This window comes from Delphinapterus leucas, chromosome 12 (assembly GCF_059928025.1).
Source record: "Delphinapterus leucas isolate spDelLeu-1000000601 "Yukka" chromosome 12, BTC_Dleu_Yukka2, whole genome shotgun sequence".
NCBI classification, from domain to species: domain Eukaryota; kingdom Metazoa; phylum Chordata; class Mammalia; order Artiodactyla; family Monodontidae; genus Delphinapterus; species Delphinapterus leucas.
The window spans coordinates 26111651-26134022 of NC_143140.1; the positions used below are offsets into that span (position 1 = coordinate 26111651).

At 41.8% G+C, this 22372-nt stretch overlaps 1 protein-coding gene across 1 annotated transcript in view; it reads right to left on the reverse strand.

The window, feature by feature from the left end:
• TBX18 (T-box transcription factor 18) overlaps window positions 1–17157 on the reverse strand; it is a 31153-nt gene extending 13996 nt beyond the window's left edge. The window contains exons 1-5 of the mRNA XM_022562360.2: window positions 16468–17157; window positions 15049–15253; window positions 12764–12865; window positions 9571–9742; window positions 2003–2170 (exon numbers count right to left, since the gene is read on the reverse strand). Coding sequence (XP_022418068.1) covers window positions 2003–2170; window positions 9571–9742; window positions 12764–12865; window positions 15049–15253; window positions 16468–16774 — 954 coding nt within the window. The 5' untranslated portion in view covers window positions 16775–17157. The remainder of the gene's footprint in view (window positions 1–2002; window positions 2171–9570; window positions 9743–12763; window positions 12866–15048; window positions 15254–16467) is intronic.
• Window positions 17158–22372: the final 5215 nt, after the last annotated feature.

The following is a 22372-nucleotide window of genomic DNA, read 5'->3' on the forward strand; positions in this document are numbered from 1 at the left end:
ATAATTCATTATAGCTCAATTATCTGTTCATTTAAATCATTTTTAAAGAACATTTAATAACTTAGGTGTTCATTTAAAATAGTATTTTTAAAAAGAGTACATATTTATATAATGGTGCCTTGTCTAAATATAGGTTTTTCACAATTACTATTATAATGATTTTTATTGCTGACATCACATCTGTTGAGTGCATACCATGTATGCTGTAATATGAGTTTTGTGCATATTATTTTATTGAATTCTCATAGCAACTTAGATGTAGTTATTATCCCAATTTTATGTTTCTTTTATACTGGGTTAAGTTTCCTATGATCATAAGGTTAACTGGCCGTAGAACTGGGCTAGCACCCCAGGCTTTAGAGCCCACGCTGGTAGCCACCAAGCACGGGCTGCTTACCAATTTTCCAAAAGTTCTTCAAAATAGCAGCCAGGAAGTTTAAACAAATGAACATGGTTTTTCATCATCAATTTTCTTTTCTTCTAATTTTTCCATCCTCTTAATTGATTTGTCAACATTTGTGAATTGGTGTTAGTCACCAACATGTACCAAAAGCCCACTGCAGCTCGTTTATTGTATCACAGAGGCTAGTAGAAAATACACTTTTAACACAGTTAATTGGGTGCGTTGGAGAGAGACTGACAGACAGAGAAAAAAGATGAACTGGGTAACAAATGCCTCTGCTCTTTTCTCCCCATGCATTATATTTTTCCTTTAATAAAAAACATTTTCTACACCTGACATATTTTAAGAATATCTTCCTAATTATCTCCAGCCCTTGCGGGCCTCTCACTGTTGCGGCCTCTCCCATTGCGGAGCACAGGCTCCGGACGCACAGGCTCAGCGGCCATGGCTCACGGGCCCAGCTGCCCCGCAGCATGTGGGATCTTCCCGGACCAGGGCACGAACCCGTGTCCCCTGCATCGGCAGGCAGACTCTCAACCACTGCGCCACCAGGGAAGCCCTCTCCAGCCCTTTTAAAGGTTAATTTCATGTTCCCTCCCAAAAACCTGTATAGAAGTGTGACAACGTGAATATGAGAGGACAGGACAGCCTGGGCTGTGGGACAGGTGTCGCCACATGGACGAGAACAGATGAGCCTCTCAGCCCTAAAGGAGGACGCACAGGACAGGGTCCAAATCTCCTAAGAAGCTTTAAAACAACAGAAAACACAACAGAGAGTTTATAAAGCCTAAAATTGTTAACTGAGATGTATATAAATGTAAAGAGAAGTGGAAACCTAAAATAATTCTGCTGACCATTGAAATTTTTAAAAAAATCTACCACAGACCACATCAGCCTCAACTCCATCGCTATTTCTTATGAAAACTGGCCAGAATTGCATGGATCAAATAATTGCCTCAATTCAGTTATCCACCTGCTTGACACAGCCTTAAAGAAGTACATATACTTACTCATATAGAAAAGAAGTATTTCACTTTTCAAATCATTTCCAATTTTATGAAAGGATTACTCCACAATCGCTCATCTCTCAGACTATATAAGCATATGCATCACCCTCTATCACAATTAAAGCATATCTTGAAAGAAATAGCCCTTTTGTATATATATACTAAAATGACTGCATAGGATAAATGTTTCTGAAATATTTCCCATAATATATGGATGGTAGCTTTAAAATAAAGTGAGCTGTCAAATCCCATGCCCTGTGACGCAACTCACTTTCATATCCTACATGTCTATTTCCTAGTCAATACACATGCTTTCTAATTTTAATTATGACATCAGGATTCAATGTCTCAAAATGGAAAGTAAACCTACACTGCCAGTCATGAGACACACTCTGGTCTAAAGAAATCCTCACTAGAGTAGCTTTACATGGGGAATAATGGATAAATAATTGTTATTACAATACATATATATTCTGGATGGCAAATGCTTTATGACAATTCATAACATTTAGATACAGTGAAAAGAAGAGCTAGCTTTCAATCTGCACATGAAATTAAACGGGTAGAAAGATCCCAATTCTGAGAACAGTACCTGCTGGTTCTGATAGGCGGTGACAGTGGTGAAAACAGTTTCTGGAAAGGAGAATGCCTTCACTCCCTCCCCAGATGGAACAGGCTTGATGGGAGAAAGATCATCCCCACAGTCTTTACGGATGACATGGACTCGCGGTTGGTATTTGTGCATAGAATGAAGAATAATCTATGTCAAGGAAAGAGAAGCCAAATTTGTCAGCAACTTCTGCCTTGACTAAATATTTAACGTGCAAAAAGAATCCCAGTTGGAAATAAAAATATCCAAGACTCTGAAAGTGCCAATTTAATAAAGTATATCAAAATTGGACTGAGACTGCTAAGAAGCTGTTTGCAAAGTGTGCATAAAAATACAAACGAAAAAAAGTAATCACTATTTTGGCAGAACCCTGAGTATAACCATACGAATGTAACATCAAATTTTCTGTTTCTGAAAACACAAGAATAAATTCATAAGCCTTTTATTTATAATGAGCCTAATGGAACAGAGTCCAAAACAATAAAACTAAGAGTGAGACTGAAATGATTATTTGAATTCTACCACACCCATCCCCTAAAAATAAGTATTTGCACACCAAGGTTTTCTTCAGAAACATTTTTTCCCTTGTTGGTGACCACAACATGTCTATTCAAGGGCAAAGGGATTTTAAGGATACCCCAGGGTGTGACTTATGCGTGGCTCACAAAGTCTCTGGTTTGCCTGGAGAGCCCAGCGTCCGTGCTCCCATCATAACAAGGCTTCCAAAACCCAGATGCCTGGCGATGCAAAAGCTCTCAGACTCAGCTAGGGGAATCTGATGATATGGTTCAACTGCCTTCTGCCCAAAGACTCCACTTCTGAGAATTTATCCTAAGGAAATATTCCAAATCCAGAAAAGCGTTTCATATACAAAGATGTGCAGCGCACCATTTATAACAGTGGAAAAACTATAAACCACTGACATGAGTAGACTGGTTAGGTAAATGAAAGTCCACACAGTGGGATACAACATTATTCAGCCATTACTAACGCTTTTAGGACATTTTTAACCACATAATGAAACGCTTCTTTTTAAATCTTAAATTAGAATAAAGGATCCAAGTTGTTTTTCAACTTATCATAACTACATAAAAGTAGACAGTAAAAAGGACCCATACAAAGATATGAAGAGTGGTCACAGCTCTGGATGATGGAATTGTGTGTGAATGTTTTCTTCTTCTTTATACGTTTTATACTGTCAAGGTTGAGGAGGTGGGGTAAAGAAATAGCCCTAACCCTCTACGCCTACTTTCTGGAGATCAGCTTGGTGCTTTGTGACCACCTAGAGGGGTGTGATAGGGAGGGTGGGAGGGAGACACAAGAGGGAGGGGATATGGGTATATATGTATACATTTAGCTGATTCACTTTGTTATACAGCAGAAAGTAACACAACATTGTAAAGCAATTATACTCCAATAAAGACGTTAATAAATAAATAAATAAATAAATAAATGCAATGTGTGATTCTGGATTGGAACCCAGACAGGAAAAAACAGAGCAGACTAAAAATTGGAAAAAGCCACTTTACATTAAACAAACAAAAATACAGTGCATGGCCAAGAAGACGAGAGTGAACTGGCTTGTAGTGAAGGAAAAAAAATTCATTTGGGTTTCTGTTTACTAGTCAATGAAAAGTGGGTTCTTGTTTTATGAAGTCTTTGTTCTCTCAAGCAGATTTCTCTATATAGCTATATACATTTTAATTTCATTTATTTGTTTATATCCTTATGGAATCTCCAAAATGACTTAAGGTGGGGTATACTGGGGTAGGGTACAGAAATAGATGAGGCATGCCTATGTTTGCACATTAAAGGGTAACTGCCAATAGTAACCTGAAAATTATTCAAGAAAAATAATATACTTTCAATATGATTTATAGGAGTGTAGTATATCGCTGGAAATTTTAAGAGAATGCTAAACGAGCCTTAGTTATTCTCATAAAATAGCATTATTTGCTTTTTTTATCCATTATTTGCTTTTTAATGAACTATCAGAGTTATAATGACAAGTGTTCAAGAATATTTTTTTAACATCTTTATTGGAATATAATTGCTTTACAATGGTGTGTTAGTTTCTGCTTTATAACAAAATGAATCAGTTATACATATACATATGTTCCCATATCTCTTCCCTCTTGCGTCTCCCTCCCTCCCACCCTCCCTGTCCCACCCCTCTAGGTGGTCACAAACCACCTAGCTGATCTCCCTGTGTTATGCGGCTACTTCCCACTAGCTATCTATTTTATGTTTGGTAGTGTATATATGTCCATGCCTCTCTCTCGCTTTGTCAGAGCTTACCCTTCCCCCTCCCCATATCCTCAAGTCCATGCTCTAGTAGGTCTGTGTCTTTATTCCTGTCTTACCCCTAGGATCTTCATGACCTTTTTTTTATTCTTAGACTCCATATATATGCGTTAGCATACGGTATTTGTTTTTCTCTTTCTGACTTACTTCACTCTGTATGACAGACTCCAGGTCCATCCACCTCACTACAAATCACTCAATTTTGTTTCTTTTTATGGCTGAGTAATATTCCATTGTATATGTGTGCCACATCTTCTTTATCCATTCATCAAGAATATTTTGCTTATTTAATAGAACAAGTAGAATAAGGAGAACCACTGGCCTTATAAACAAGGAGACCACAATGATAATGCCCATTTCTGAAACTCAAATAATTATATTTGATCTGCATGTTCCGTGCTCTCTGTTCTGTTCACATGGAGGATGTTTTTTCTTTGGGGCATTACCTAGTAGCATAGATAGTCACATGGACCTCTGTCCATAAACACGGGGTGCTTTCCCATGTGAAGGTTAATACAGTTTTTTCCCACATTAAAGGTACTAGGTTTGAGACAAAAGAAGCACGATGTTACGTATTTCTGATCTGATGGGCGTAAAGTGCCTGTAGTTTGACAGATACACCACCTGTCCCTTACAAAACAGCTCAATAGGGAAACACTACCTGCTGACTCTGGAAGTTTTCTACATGACCTATATGCCAGTGTTGGAACAAGTCAAGCAAAGGACCAAGAAGGAGCAGATAACAAAAGCCTGGCTCCCTGCATTTTTGGTGATACCAGTTGCAGACTTGCTTTCAATGGTAGGGGTCAGGGTAGTTACACAGGGTCGCAAGCTCCATAGCAAAGTGGCCTGGGTTTTGTTTCAAGTGTGACGCTGTGTATGAAGCACCCCTTACAAATATGGACTTTCAAATTCATCAGCTCATTTGAGTCACTCAAAATTCTCTAGTTCCAATATAACCCATGAGAGAACCAAGGCCCAGAGAGTCAAAGTTTTTTGCTTATGAACCTTAGGCCTCTAAGCCATGGCAAGTTCCTTCCATCAGGGAGATCTAGCAATCTCCCCTGTGACTTCTTGCTTCCCCATCTGATTCTCGAGCAGAAATGGGAAGAGGGTGAGGACAAACTCAGAGCTAGGGTGACTGTATCAGTGAATCCACAGCAGCTGGAAGAACAGACCCTCCGACAAGTTTCCTGGCTGTAGATGCCTGACTGTGCTTCCTTCCAAAGTACACCAGCACTGTGGGTACAAGTCCTGCCCTGGTTAAAGGTGCACCATCACCTTAGATATAGAATTACCTTAGATATAGAATTATCTAATTCTGCAGGGAAATGTTCACCTGAATGTTTCCCTCCAGACAGCAAATTCCAAGTGAAACATGCACATGATGAGAAGGAAATACCCCACCCAAGCATGCTGACCATCTGCTCCCAGGTAATCCAAGGACCAGTCTTGGTTTGTATACAATCCAAGACAAAGCTGACTACGGTCTCCCCAAAGGGCAAGTAGGGATTATAAAGTGTTCACAACATTCAAGATTAGCTGTGGAGATTGAAGTAAGTCAGAAAGAGAAAAACAAATACCGTATGTTAACACATATATATGGAATCTAAAAAAAAAAAAAAAAAAGGTCTGAAGAACCTAGGGGCAGGACAGGAATAAAGACGCAGACCTACTAGAGAATGGACTTGAGGACACGGGGCAGGGGAAGGGTAAGCTAGGAAGAAGTGAGAGAGTGGCATGGACATATATACACTACCAAACGTAAAATAGATAACTAGTGGGAAGCAGCCACATAGCACAGGGAGACCAGCTCGGTGCTTTGTGACCACCTAGAGGGGTGGGATAGGGAGGGTGGGAGGGAGATGCAAGAGGGAGGAGATATGGGGAGATATGTATATGAATAGCTGATTTACTTTGTCATAAAGCAGAAACTAACAGATTGTAATGCAATTATACTCCAATAAAGACGTTAAAAAATAAGACATACATGTGTAGTCCTAAAAATTATAAGATTAATTTTTCTTAACTTTAATAAAAAGTTGACACGCTAAACAGAAAAAAAAAAAACAGATTAGCTGTGGAGTGGTGGGACGTTTCTACATCTCTAAATTCTCACCAGTATTCCTCTCTAAACAATTCTTGGTGTTTGGAAAGATGAAAAATCACTTTGGGGAAAATCACAATGGCACATAATCTCATGTTTTGTGCAGCCCTAGGTCCACTCACAGCCCGTGACAATTTGTTTCCTCCAATCTCTCTGTGTTTAATAAAAGTCCCAGGTCTACATGGAGTTCTCAAGTCACCATGTTGAACACTTGTACACCTTTAGCAGAATAAAACTGGGAACTGAGAGGACAAAAAGTAGGAAACTAATTTAGAAAGCAAATTAGAAAATTACCTCGCATTTGAATCTACAGCTTGATTGGTTAGAGATTAGTGTCACTTCCTTTAGAATTGGGGTGTGGGGAGGCTCAACTGTATGAGGGCAGAGAGGTGAGAGTCCCTGAGAGGTCTCTGCATCAGGAAAGGGACTGCTGAGTTAGTCCCATCACAATGGTACTGCTGTCTTCTCAGACGCTGAATCACATCAGCAATAGAATAAGAAATGACTTCCTAATCTCTAATCTAGCCTTATTTAGGGTCACCAAACCGAGCAAAGAAACACAACAGACACCTTCTTCACAGAGCCTTCCCAATGTCTCCTGGCTGGAACAATATGGCAGCTGCACTGCTGTGCACTGACATCACGATCACCTGTGTTCTTGTCCTCTCCCCCCATCTAGGCTAGAAGATCACTGAAGGCAGAGACTATGGCTTCTTATCTCTTACTACATTTTACAAAGTCTTCAAAACTTTGTTTTTAAATAAAGAACAGAAAAGAGCATTTTCCCTCCTACCTTCTCCTCTAGTATCAAGCAATATGTACATTTTTACTATTTGCAAAAGCAATTTCCTCGCTTCCAAAATGCACAGGTACATATTATTCTCTCCCTATTCCCTGCGCACACTAATTACTTTCCTTTTTTAAAGTATTACATCCTGTCACAACCTTAAAAGAATTTTACTGGAAAATGACACACTTCTATGGATTGTGTCTGTTTTCTGCTATGTTTTTATTTTTTTTAAGAGTGAAATGTTATAATTATTTAGGTATAAACAATTGTGGCTCAAGTTGCAATCTATTCTTTTGTATTTAAAACAAATGCTGTGTGATAATTAACGTTATGTGTCAACTTGGCTAGACCATGGTACCTAGATGTTTGGCCAAACACCAGTCTTGATGTCGTTGTGAAGGTACTTTTCAGTTGAGATTAACATTTAAATCAGTAGAGTAAAGCAGATACCCTCCATAATGTGGGTGGGCCTTACCCAATCAGTTGAAAGACTTAAGAGAAAAAACGTGGAGGTCCCCTGAGGAAGACGAGATTCTGCTTCCAAACTGCCTCCAGGCTCAAGCTGCAACATTAGCTCTTCCCTGGGCCTTCAGCCTGCCCAGCCATCCTGCAAATTTCACACCTGCCAGCCACCACAATTGTGTGAGCCAGTTCCCTAAAATAAACCCCTCCTCTATCTCTATCTCTATTTCTATCTATATCTATCTATATACCCATAACTATATCTATACAGTCTGTTGGTTCTGTTTCTCTAGAGAATGCTCTTTTAAATAAAGTCTAGTGAAATTATGAAGTTAAAATCAGATGGATAAATTACTAGATCTATATCTAATTTTGTAGATATGGTAGATATTAGATATAAAGCCAGTAATTTGATCTGAAAGAATTTGAATTATAGAATGACTATATTTATTTAAATTATTTAAAGCAGTTTGTCCCTTATATATGACAGTGTATAGCTTTTAGACCCACCTATCTCTTTAAAAGATATATTCTCAAACTATAGAACTCAGAAAAGCAGGGTATGTTTAAGCTTTGAAAACAGGTAACAGTGCCATTTATTTTTAAAATTTTTACTGTAAAAAAAATTAAAGACTCCTCAGTGGATGCACTGGCAAAATTTCACAGTTGGCTCCCTCAATGAGACAGAAGAAACTAGTGTTCTTTCATTGAAATCAAATGAAAAATAACTGTTACAACCTGACTGTGTATATACAGAAAAAAAAGAAGAGAAGCAAAGTAATGCACTAAAGTACAGGGCATGAAGTGGGATTCAGAAATAAACTGTACACTGTTACTTTTCTGATTCTGGTTTAGAATATGAAAGGCAACAAATAAACAAAAGTACTGGCAGTTTGAGAGAGATGAGTCTTAAAACTCCAGATGCTGCATCTGTACCACAATGAAATTTGTACTCGAATGTCTTCATTAAGGTCAATTTGCTTAAGATATTATCTAGCAACTTACAAATCACATCCTGTCATCGCTGTATTACTAGCTTATGACAGTTTGCATTTTTGTTTGAAAAGATTGGCCCATAAATATGCTATCTTCATGTCACCCCTTTGAGAAATGAACTAGTTGGTATACCTTTTACGTACCATATATGCTCTTAAAAAGGCATTTCAATCCTGCTTCAGTCAAAACCCTCTCAAATAACAGAAACCTAATAGAAATGCTAGCATTGAGTGGAAATCAGCATGTATCCAGAGTTACTTATTTATTAAAATAATAAGGGTAGTCTTGCCTAGGAACAATACTGTGTAAAAATTAACAAGGTGTTAAAAATGACTATATTATTGAAATGGCTGGCTTTAGCATATATATCATTTTTCAGCAGTTTTAAGACGAAAAGGAATTATTACAAAGTATTTGACACCTTAGATGTCATTACAAAACAATTGGGAGCTTGCAGGTGGAACACACAAACAGCATAAGCCTGGGCTGTTATTGAGAAGCATGAGCTTCACTGGAGAAAGAACTGGATGCAGGCAGGACACAATAAATCATTATCACCCAAGTGCCAAGAATTCATATTCAGAGTATAATAATTGGCACCTCACGGGATTTCAAACAAATGTTTTGGCTAAAAATGGCTGCCTGAAGTTCTTTCATTCCAATACAAATGCAATATCTAGTTTTCCCTATTAAATGTTTCATAGAATACTCCGGCCACAGGCATAATCTCTGATGCAACTATAACCTAGATTTTGCGCAGACTGTGCACAGGCTAGTCAATCAGGAGAGGAATTTCATGATCTTAGAAAAGTTCATTTCCTTCAGGCAGGAACAGTACAGATACAGCCCACGCCATCCAATGGAGGCAAATTAGGGAGGCCATGTACTTACATGGCCTTGGTCATCCAGTTCGTTGTTGGTGAGCTTCAGCTTGTCGAAACTGATCACTTGTCTCATCCAAGTCTCCCCTGAGGCAGGCGAGTCTGGATGAATGTACACCCGGGGTGGCACAGGGGAATCAGCGTTGCCCGCCACCATCCATTTAGAGCTGTGGTAAACATACCTAGAAGGCAATGACAAGGCTCAGTTTGTGAACTGTTGCTTTCTTGGAATTTCCAACTCAGTAGACTCAGACAAAATCTGCACCCTTTAAAAAGTCTAAAATTTGACGATTTGCTCTTTACATTCAATGCATATAAAATAAGAATTCAAGCACTTTTTAAAAACTCTCTGAAGCAGTGGTAACCTACTGACCACTCAAAGTGGTATGTTAAGGATTTAGTGAAAAATATGCACACTATTCCCACCATAAATGCAAGTGTTTTAATTTGGATGAATCACACTTAAACACATTAGACATTCTGTCTGTATTCTGATGTTTTCCATTTTTCATCTGGATGTTCAATTGACATGAAGAAACTAAGTTCTCAATCTCCCCTTTAACGAAATCTCAAAAATACTTGAGAGTTATACCTTAAAGTGTCCCACTTTCTTTATCACTTCCCATTTTACGCTTATGTTCAAACTGATGAGATAGATGGTAGAAAGGCAAGGGGAAATTGTCAGAACTTTCAGTAAATTTATTTTCATAGGGAAAAAAGTTCTATCTATTATCATTTATAATTATTTTTTCTAACTCTATTACACTATAAACTGAGGATATTCTGTTTAATTTTAAAAGTTTGTAAAATCATAAAACATAGGCCTTTATCTCCTATATTTCTCTTTGTTTTGACTATTGTAAGAAAATTCTTTAAGTTTTTTATACCACTAATTAAAATACACATCAAACTTTAAAAATTATGATATATCTAATTAACATTACCTTTCTAACTAAGAGACAAAACATCTTATTCTATTTGTGTATGTCAACTATATTGACTCTATAAAAATAATCATTTAAATAACAATGTTTCAAGTAGTATATAAGACAATAATGTTTAATCTTATATTCAGACCATCATTTATTAATGTTAATTTAAAATACACTAATTCAAAAAATAGAAACTAGTATATGGATGATTGACTTAGAAAAGGGTAGAAAATGAAATTATATACTTCGATGTTTTTCTTCCATTTGTTTCAAAATATGGCATACAATTTAAAGCAACAATTTACAAATAGTCTCAGAGAATTCTACCAGTATATATGCAAATTTCTTTTTAAAATAGCATGAAACAGTTTCATAATATCTCTGGTGAGGCTCACTGTTTCAATATGGTCACACATTTCATTCTCTTTTGAGTTCAATATGCCTTCTATTCTTTAATTCCTTTTCTTGGGAAAAAATACATTATCACAAAATAAAGAATAATAATAAAAACAATTCCCCTTAATTGATATAGTGCAATTTCAATAAATAAGCTCCTAAGTGCATGGCCTTTTGTGAATATTAATTTTACATTCTAATAAATCACAATCACTTTTCATTTCACCAAATACCATTCTTTGATAGCAGAGAATACGCCAAAAATATTTGTTTCTACCATTGTTGAAAAAGTTGGAAAATAAAATGCAAATCTTAGAAATGCAAGAAAAGCAGCACAATGAATATAGAGCTATTGCCAAACTAAATAGAGTGATATGCTCTGTCAAAATCTTGAAAAAGTATGCATATTGAATAGTTCAAAAATCCACACCCACTAAGAGAATAAATGCTACATGTTACATATTCTTTGTGAAACATTCTCAACACAAATGCTAAAAACAATTTTTTTCTTGAGAAGCAATATAAGTGAAAGCAAATTTATGTTTTATAATTTGATCTTTTATAATATGGCATCTTAATACTTGAAATTTTTCTTGCTTTATGTGTGAATAATAAGGATCAGTTAAGTAAAATAAACCATCCAAAATATATGGAAGAGATCTGGAGAAAGAAATAGAAGACAAACTTAGAAGAAAAAGGAATAATTTCTAAGCTCATTAGAATTACATTGTCTTCCTAAGGGCAAAACCCAAATTAGAATATGGATTTTAAACCAAGTAAACTTAAAGAATAAACTTCAATGCCTTCTAGCTTCTATCATGTAGTAGATAATTTTAGCAAAGCTCCCTAATGAATTATTTAATTAAAATAAGGGATACAACTTTAAAGAGTAATAAAAACCAAACCTGATTTCATTTAAAAACTTACTAAATGCTCTAGCTGTTTATTTAAAAGACAGAAACAAAGAAATTTAAAGCAGCATCTTCCGATTTTCCACTCAGAATTTCCTTTTTTAAATGTTAGCATTTTTTTTTAAACATCTTTATTGGAGTATAATTGCTTTACAATGGCGTGTTAGTTTCTGCTTTATAACAAAGTGAATCAGTTCAGCTCCTCAGTAAAATAAAAAGAATTGCCATTGACGACTGTTGATTTGCTTACTTGCAGAAGGGAAAGCAAAGGTTGGTTTGATACTGAAGAAAGTATCTTTTCCAACTTTACTTGATATCTAGATAAATATATTCTCTCAAAATCCAAACACTACAAAACTTTTTAAAAATTACTGTGTTAACTACCAGCCAAAAAAATAACAGTAAGGTAACAAATTCATTGCCAGCTTAAAGATGTCTTAATATAGTAATGAATTGAGAATTTTTTTCTAAATTGTAAAATATCTTCAATAATTTTCTCAAATTAAAGGGAAAAAAGCCTGTGAAGAAGCCTATGATTTTGTGTGTAACACAATAAAGGGAAATTATTTAAATGTCCAAAAAATCACGAAGAAAATGAAACAATTTGTTAACTGTTATGTATATCTACAAACTTGACTCAACATTTTGTCTCAAAATCCTAATCAAAATGTGAATCAACATTAAAGTCACATTTAGTTTAGCAACACTAAACTGACCCCTTATTAAAATTCCTCAGCACTTAAAGACATTTCTGTATCTACTAAAAGCAAAACAAAATTTTTTTTTCACATTTATTGTAAGAGAAGGCACCATCTAGACTACTGGAAGTGACAGGGTTTGGATTATGGATCTGATAATTCTACAGGCTTCTGGAAACAAATATCATAATCAGCACAGATTAAATAGGCGTATCCTGTAAAATCCCAGCGTTTTCTTATCCTCTGTATCCATCTGATCACTGTACCTGTATCTTTTGTTGTCCACTGGCACAATATCCATGGCAATGTAATATTGCTGGTGAGGATCTAATCCTGATATCTTCACTCTCATTGCTGGAAACATGCGCCTATGTATAAGGGAGGGGAGGAAAGTTGGTTTGGGTTCTGTTTTTGTTTATGATTACACTTGGAGAATGAATAAGCAAAGAAAACTCTCGAATCTGTATTTTTCACATGGAAAAACTTATAACATTCACTTTGGTAATGTAATTCAAAGAATCTGAACACAGGATGTATCAAAACTGAATCATTTAAATGTAATTTGTCCCTGTACTTGCATTCCATGTTTACTGAAATGTCAGTATAGCTAAAAGCCAAAAAAAAAAAAATTGTACACTGAAGAAATAATGGTACAGAAAGCACTTTATTTTTTAAACAAAATTCGGTAAGCAGATTAACTTTAATAATACAAATAATAAAGTGTTCCAAATGGTAGAAATAGAAATTTTGAATTTCTAAAAGTGATAAAATATATTATAATGTGAAATTTTAAAAGGGTTATAAAAAAAAAAAAAAGCACAAGGAGCCAATGTGCCACGCCATAACCAAACAATATGTTCTTTATTGAGACAGGACTTCCTGTCTGCAGCATGGTAAAGGTGAAGTGCAAAAGTTGCTCTAAATTTGAAAGGTATAGTAAAACTTCCTTATTGAAAGCAGAAACTAAACACAATGTATATTTGCCAAATCATTCCTTCCCCCACCATACCCTGAAAATACTTTCTTATTTAACCACACTTACTCAAAATTTGCTAATTAAAATAAATGAAAATCCACATTTCTCTTGGCTTCCCAGAGATGCATATAAAAGGAGATGCTAAAATAAACACACCTATCTTTTAAAAAGGGCACGGCAGCAAGGAATACAGCAGCAAATTATTGTATATAAAAAAACAAATAAAGCAGTTCTCTTAAAAAAAACCCAACAACTTTCATCTAATGATTTATGTCTAGGACCCTTCCGGTTAATCTAATTTTTGCTAATTTAACCCTATAACACAAATTTTAGTACTGTTATTTACCAGAAATGTTTCCTATAACAATAAAGCCATTAAAGACCACTTCCAGAGAAAAGAAAGTCCATTATTCCTAACTAGGCATGAGAACAGTTTAATACACTGGCTGTTTTAGTGTTATTTCAGTGCACCTGTAAGATAGAGTAAAGGTCTTTAACTACATCCTTTATAAGACAACTGTTGCTTTGTGTTGTTGAAGACTGAATTTGGATCATTAATAAAAAGCTCTGTGAAAATGTAGAAGGTAGCATATGGATTCAATAAAATGTTTTTGTAATTTCTAATAAGTTTGGATACTTTTATGCTATCCAGGTTTTTGCCATGTGTGTTTGTGCCCTGAAAGAGTTGTGTGTGCTTTTTAAAGTTTCTTTTAAGGAAGATAGTATTCACCGATTTCACTGCACTAAATGAACTGAAAACTCTAAAACGCAAATATTTCTGTCCCTCCCTCACATTAACATGATTTGTGCAACAAATCAATTTATTTTACTAACTGACGGATGTGCAAATTTCACACTTTCAAAAAAACAGATATAACTTACAAATTTTTTTGGTATTCCTCAGCAAATTTAGGCTAATTTGTTGGATTTCATTTAGAAAAAAAATAATCACGTAGCTGTGAATCTATAAAAAGAATGGTTTTTAAAAATCGGGGCAATTGTTTTTGCAGGGATTAAGCATGTATTACTGGTGATTCCACTAATTTTCATCCTAATCTAATATCAAAATAGCATAACACATCACGTTCTCATACTGCCAGCAAATCTTTTGATAAAGATCCAACTGGAAGTTTCGAATCTAAAAAAGCAAACGATAGTTTGCTAAAGAAAAAACTGCGTTTTTTTAAAAACGGGGGGAGGGGTGGATAATCTGTTCCTTAATTTCAGAAACATAACTAAAGCCTAAATAAATGCCTGCACAGATATGAAGTATGATCACGAATCTATAACTACCCTGCATGCGGATTATCAACAGTAACCGTTACCGCCTCCGCGGCGACAGCGATTTTCTCCTTAGCATCCAACGAGAGGACAGCCGGGCTGTGTCCCTCGCCGGCCGACTGCACTCCAGGTTAGGTAGGCAAAGCCAGTCTCAAAAATGAACCACTACCCGGGGCCTTGTCTGCAGAAACTGTTAACGAGAGACCCCACCGCTCTGGCAGGTCCTTCTTCCCAACCCACCAAGAGGTGGGGTGAGGCCAGAGCCGGGGCCGTTCGCGCCAGCGTGCCCTTTACCTGCCGGCCTTGGTGATGATCATCTCCGTGCCAATCTCGTGAAAGCGCTTCCAGAGCTCAGCTCCCTGCAGATCCACCCGCGGGGCCTGCGGCGAGGGCAGCGGGGTCCCGGGCCGGGCCAGGGCGGGCACCGGGGACCCCTTCGGGGAGTCTCCTGGGGATGCCAGTGGGGAAGCGCCCTGCAGGAAGCCGTCCTCACAGCCGCCTGGGCAGCAAAGCGCAGAGAGGGGTAACCGGTGAGGGCTCGAAATGGGAAACCTGGTGGGGAGATGAACCCCCGAGGGCGGCTGGGGAGAGGAAAAGGACCGCGAGGAAAGGGGAAGCTTTCTTGCCATCCGGCCCTTAAAACAAACAGGCCCATGGGTGGGTAAATACGCGCTCCGCCAGCCAAAGGGACGGACACTCGACTTTCAAGTAGGGCCCTCTCGGCCCCCAAGTCTCAAGTCCCGCAGAGGCGTGCGGCCAGCGTCCAAAGCACCCTCCCTGCTTCCGCCCGGTCAAGGCCCCAAAATAAGTTTTGTGCCGCATCCGGAGTCTGGGATGCATGCCCAACGGAGCCTGAGATGGGTTCCCGAGTCCAGATCCGCAGTGCAGGCCCCGACACACCCCACGCCATGGAGAGCACGGAGCAAAAGCGCCTGGCGCCCCGGCTCCTGGTCCCAAGCGCTTGGGCCTCCCTTCGTAATAGGCGTCCGAGGCGCCTTGCTTCGGGCCCGGCCGGAGGCATCCTCTAGAAAGCTCTTCAAACACCGCTCTCGCCAAACTCCCCGGCCGCCCGGAGCTTCTTAGCAAAGCAGCAGCGGGAAGAGAAGAGCACGAAAAACAAGCCCACGATCGCCGTCGGCCTCGGCAGCGGGAATCAAGAGAGGAAGGCAAGGGAACCGCTCAGCTACCCCTCGGGAAACCACGTTTGCAAATATGCCGCCCTCTTCCTGGTTTGCCCAAACCGTTTAGGCATTCGTTTCGGTTTGGGGGGTGTGGGTATGCCGTCGCTCCCCCCACTCCCATGCTTTTAAAAGTTAGGAAAGAAAAAAGAGCACCCAGGGGCTGGAAGCCCAAGGGAGGCAGATGCGGAAAGCACAGATCTGCACCGCCGAGCGCCGCAAACTGCAGCTGCTGAGGGCGCGGCGTGAGTGGGCGGTGGTGGCAGCAGCAGCCTGAGAAACCAGGCTGAAAGGGGCATTTTACTGTCTGGAGGGTGACCCGAGTTGCGCGGCGAGAGCGTCCAGGGCAGCGCGAGCTTTGCGCCCTGACACCCAGGCTAGCGCTCTGATGGCTGGGTTGCCCCGGGCGCACAGGGACACCGCGCGCGCGCACGCCCACAACTCGCAGTAGTTCAGGTTCTCCGCGGCAGTACTGGCCCGTGGGACCGGGAGAGGACGTCTAAGGAAGAAGTTAGGCGGGAAGGGGCTGACTCACCCGCGGCTCCGCGGGAACCGCAGCTCCGCTCCAGGTCTGCACAGCTCCGGATGGGCCCGGATGCCGCCCCAGCCGGCGGCGAGAGCGCAGTGCCTTCGTCTCCCTCAGAGGAGCCCTTTTCTCCGGCGGCGCCGCCGCGGCTGCAGCCTCCGTCATCTAAGGCCCCGGCCGCCTCCTCTGCGCCCAGCTTTCGCCTCTTCTTCTGAAGCTGTTGCTGCTTCTCGGCGCCGATCAGTGCCTCCACGGAGAAGGCGTGCGCCTTAAGGCTTAGCATGCTGCACGGCGAGCCCCTCCGCTTCTCGGCCATCCCCGCCGCCCGGCGCCCGCCCCTCGCTCATATACACAAGCGCAGGCACACGCACACACTCGCTCTCCTTCCCCTACCAAAATCTGAACGACTCTCGGGGCCTCCCGCAGGCCCAGATCTGCCCTTTTCCCCGCCCGGGCAAAAACAAATTTGGCGTTTCCTCTCTCGCGCTTGTGTTGGGATCCCAGGAACCAGCGACGCGCCCGCCAAGTTTCCTTCCCTCGGTCTCTCGCGCGCTCTCTCAGTGATGGACTCTTTCGCTCCCACCCCCTCCACCTCTTCCAGCAGCTCCAAGATCTGCCTCGACTGATGCGCCAGAGAGGACTAACATGGGTAAAAAACACTCTGCGGACACAAATTAGGGATTGTAATTGAAATTTGTTGCCTTGATCTGTCAGCACTTCCAGGCAGGAGAGCGGTGGGAAGAACTTGCTCATTAGTGTCAATAAAGGGGCGGGGGCGGAGTCCGGGGCCCTGTCAATCACCGAGACGGCCAGCCAATCAGGAGGCGCCGACTCCGCTCCGCCCGCGCCCACTTCCTTACAAGGTCACAAAAAACCTAAAGTGGAAAGCGCCGCCGTCTGGCTTGGAAGTGCCAGCCCGGGCCCTGAACCGGGTCAGTCTCCCTGCCTCCCACAGCCAGTCCAGTCCGGGAGTCTCCAGCTTTCCCCACCGGGACCTGGAAAGGCTGAGGCTCCTGGCTTTAAACCGAAATGATCACCACATTAGAATATCAAGAATTTTTCAAGAAACCTTAAGTTCCAGTCCCATTCCCTTATCACTTAATATTGCTACAACTCAGAACATTTTGAGGAGTGGGGAGAATTCACATCCACCAGGCCCGTCTTTTCTCTTGGACACATTCTGCATTTAGTAACACCCACTCTGCGCCGGGCGTGGCACTAGACTTATTTGTTTTACTCCGTGGATTTTTCTTGGGGAGGGAGGGGGAATTCAAGATACGTTTAAATCCTTTATATTTAGGAGAGCAAAATTTTACCCCATTATTGCTCAGTCCTTTATATGAACCAGTCAGAAAAAGCACGCTCTTTCCGGAGTCTCCCATTTCTTTCGAACAATGATCGCTAATTTAAACCTGGTATTTTAATTTTTATGTCTTTAATGATAAGGACTTAGCTTTAAGACCCCTAAACACTTCGCAGAGTGAAATAAGTTTTAAGATGCAATAAAATTTCCATTGCAGTTTTAGAAAACGTCTCTGTGATTTAACGTAACTTCATGTTTGCCCTGTTTTTGCCAGGTAGCTACTTCTTTTCTCAGGCTTTTAAAGAGCCAACATGTTTCTTTAAAACAATTTTTTTAAACCTCTTTTTAATTGAATAACACTTAACATGTATCTGTACAGTTTGTTTTGTAGTTTCAACTCGACTTTTGCTCTGGATTAACAAAAATAATGGATGTGATGTAAATAGAGCAAGTCTCTTTGTAGAATAAAACTCATCATGGATATTACTATTAAATCTCTGGTATAAAATACACGACAAAGGATTGAGGGTTTTTTTGTTTGTTTTTTGTTTTCTCTCCCTCGCTCTGTTTAACCTCCACACTGTTGGCTGCCCCATTATCTCTTACTTCTCTCTTAGTTTCCAGTACAGTGATTCAGGCAGTAGCTTCGCCACTGCGATCTTTTTACCGTAGCTCCAGGGGGAACTCGCAGTTCCTCCAAGGAAACCAGAAGAGCGGGAACCAGAGCGGGCGGTGCTCAGAGGCGTCTCCGCACGCGCCGCCCGGCGGGCCCAGCAGCCTCAGGGTCAAACACGACTCCCTAACAACCTGAAGAGGAGGCCTCTTTTAAAAGATTGAGAATCAGACTCAACTAGGAGGATGTGTTTTGCATTTGCAAGAAATGGCTTTGCGAACGGTCTGGAGCGGTCCGGACCTCGGTGGACCTCCAGAGTCCGCGGCGACCTAGGCGTGTAGTACAGCCTTAAAAGTTAAGCGCAAACCTGGTTTCTGAAGCCTGCCCGAAGACGGGCGCAAGCCCGGCAGAGCGAAGAGGCCGCCTGTAGGGCTGGGGCAGGGAGTGGGGAGGGATGCGCTGGAGGGAGGGCCGCAGACCTGGCAGGAGGCTGCCCACCGAGCTCCGCGCGTCTGGGGCATCTGAAGCCAGCAACCGCAGCCTGCGGGGACCGAGCGCCCCGCTCCACGCCCAGGCTTTCAGTGCCCCAAGGAGGAGCGACCCGAGGCTCCTCTGAGCTGCCCTTGCGGACTTGGAGAGGTGGAGGCGCTGAGGCCCAAGGGTGGAGTCGCCGGGGCCCTGAGGCCTACTCCGGGGGAACGGCTCCTCTGGAGAAACCCCAGGCCGCCAGGGACGAACGCGGTTTTCCAGACGCGAAGCCTGCTTTGTAGACGGGTTCTTGTCCGTTTACAGGCCCCGCTGCTCAAAACTGATTTAGAAGGGACTACCTGGGCCTGCAGGGCCCCAAGGCCTCCTATATCCCTACGCCGCTTCTTTCTCCTTTACCCCAGGCAGCGAGGGGCGCAGCCCTCGGGACGCCGGGGACTTGCGCCCCACAGACAAGCTGGAAAGCCGGGCCTCACACACATCCACTATGTCAGATAGAACGTGGCCCTTAAAAATAATCCAGATGTGCCCTGGGCGCCCGGGACAGGACCAACTCTGGTCTCCTTAGTCCAAATCCAGGCTGGGCTTTGGGAACCACAGCGACAGAGCCGCACCGCCGCTCTCCACCTTGGGCTCGCATGGAATCCGGCTCAGACTCCGGGACCCAGCGGGACCAGCTGCCCCCGACCCCACGAAGCAGAAGGTCGCAGACCTCAGCTCACCCCCGACCTTCGCTCCCGAGAGGGGAAGCCGAGCTTCTCCAGGAGCCTGAGGGAAGGAAGGCGGGTTTGGCAGGCTGGCGGAGTCTCGGCCTTCGAAGCGCTGGCGAAGCCACCACACTAATCGGGCGTTTTCTCAAAAGCGTGGCACGCGCGTGCCAGAGTAGAGCCAGGGCCTTGCACTTTGCCAGTCAAGAGAGCAAAGGAAGCGGGGACAGGGCGCAAACTGGCGGGAGAAAAACTCGACAGGGTGCGCCCGTGCACGTGCCTGTATGTGCGTGGATGCGCGTGTGTGCACCTGCGAGGGTGGAAACATGGGTGGGCATGTGTACCGGGGAGCGTGTGCCTCTCGTCACTTTAAGAGAGAAAATGTCTGTTCCCAGTATGAGCTATGGTAAAGAAACGATTAAAACTGAATTAAACTGTCAGGCCTCTGGCATGACTAGCACGGCTCTATTTCAAATAAAAGTCATCCAGGGAAGAACGTTATCAGAGTGGGCTTCTCTCAGGAACTTGGGCGGGGAGAGAGGGAAGGACACAAGAGCCTTGCGAATGGTACCTAGTGGAATCTGTGTCCAGCCAGTTAGCAAAACTATCGCGGGAGGGGGGTGGGCGTTGAAAAGCGTAGTCAGTTCCTCTTCCTTATTTTTCTCTGTGCATTTTTAAATTAGACAGTTCCAAAAGATTTTTTTAAACGCATTCTGTCGGTTTCCGCTGTGCTTTCTCAGCCTAGAGCCTGTTCACACTATATATAGTGTAACATATATATGTTTGGAGAGAGCTTGCTATTTCCACTTACCTGATGTAGCTACTTGTATTTATAAACAGTTACTTATTTTTAAATTCTGAATTTAAAAATTCTATGCGTTAGGATTTCATTCTCTAGATAGACTTCTTTTTTCTTTTACACTTGACGGTGGCCATAAGAGTTTCTAACCCTTACGATTAATTTCCCACGTTCAAGACATGACACAGGAGGTGAGCCCTGGCACACAAGACAGTCTGTTCTTGGCCCTTGAATGGGAGTTGCTTCAGGTGGTCCCCAAGTTTCCGAACAGGCGGGATCCGGACTTCCTTCCCATGCGCTAAAAAAAAAAAAAAAAAAAACAAAAAAACTTTATTATTAGCTAGAAGATTAACCTAGCGAGAAGTACAGAAATAGACGGGAGAGTGGGGGTGAGCAAGGGTCCAATCCTAGCACCAAGGGTGGTACTTATTTGGCTGCCTTAATTTGTAACAGTTTGGGAAGAAGGTACATCCTAATTGGGGGCGTGGACGTCAGAGCCGCCGAGTCACCAGGCAGCACCTTACTCGCTGGCTGGGGCTCCCTCTCTCCTCCCTTCCTTCCCTTACCGTCTTCCACTCTCTTCGTTATCTGCCCTGCTATTCTTCTCGCCTCTCCCTCTGATCTGGGTTAATAAAAACAATAAATTATAACCTGTATAAGTTTACAAAGAGTAATTTACGGGAGTAAATTCAGTCGGCCAGGGGCTGGACCGCTGCGCTCTCGAGGGCTTCCTTCCTGCCTGGTCTCCGGCTGCAGCTGCAAACCCAGGCCCCGTGGAGAAAGCGATCCCGAACCGCGATTCCTCGCGGCTTGCTTCTGTCGTGGATTTGCACACACACACACACACACACACACACAGCACTGTCCCACATGTTGGCGATTGTTTACCATTCTCCTCCTCCAACAAGTCTCTTAAGTATTCTCATCAGCTGAGACCGAGTCTCGATAGCAAAGAAATCGCGCAGCCCACCAAAGTGCTCTTCGGGGCTCCCGAGCGCCCAAACTCAGTTTGGGGTCCGGAGAGATTCCTTTTAGTGCTGGTTTTTCAATCAATGCTCAATTCTCGGTGAGGTTTAGGGGAGGTGCGCTGTTTGGAGAGAGCAAAAGGCGTGTACTCTAAGGGTAAGCTTGTCGTCATTACTCCTTCCCTCCCTCCACTTCCAGTTCTCCAGGGAAAGGTAAAGGAAGGGAGAAGTGAGGCCCCTGACCCACCAAGTCGAGGGGCTGTGAGGACGTAATAAACCTGTAATGTATCCGGAAGAAAACTCACTCGGCTGGACGAATGAGCTTCGCCACTCATGTCCAATTTCCAGCAGTATCTGCTCTACCTCCAGATGATGCGAATTATTTTTCACCCTGTGCATGAAAAACCGCCCCCTTCACTTCCTCATTCATTGACCTACACTCCTCTGACGACACTACTACAGTAAGGGGTTAGTAACAGAAATGTCCAAGAAGGAAACACTTGTCTCTATCACTAATGCCTGATCCAAATACAAGCTGGCTTCAAGGAGGTAATGAAATTAACACCTAGATGTAAATGGATACCCAAAGATGGGTAGATGGACATTGCTGAATTGCAACAGGTCAATTTGGACATAAATCAAACTGAGACAATGAATGGGGAAATTAATATTCTCTAAATAGTTAATGGGCATTTTAATAGTTTATGCTTTATAAAATGATGTTTAAATTGATATTTAAGATATGCAGCTTCATATTCTTTGAATTAAATATTTAATGCTATTTTTCCCCATAAACAAAGATTTTCTTGAGTTTGCTGGTTTAATTAAATGAATTGAAAAGGGAACTGACTGCCTGTTTAGGCTCCAATAAGTAGGTAGGATGTTTAGCTTTTTATACAAATTATTACACCCTCTAATTGGCTGTAAATTGGGCCCTGTTCTCCTATTTCACATCTGTAGATACCCACAGTTATTAAACAGTGAAAATTCTGTGGGCTTTTATATAATCTGCTGAAAGTACGAACAATAAAGAATGTGGCT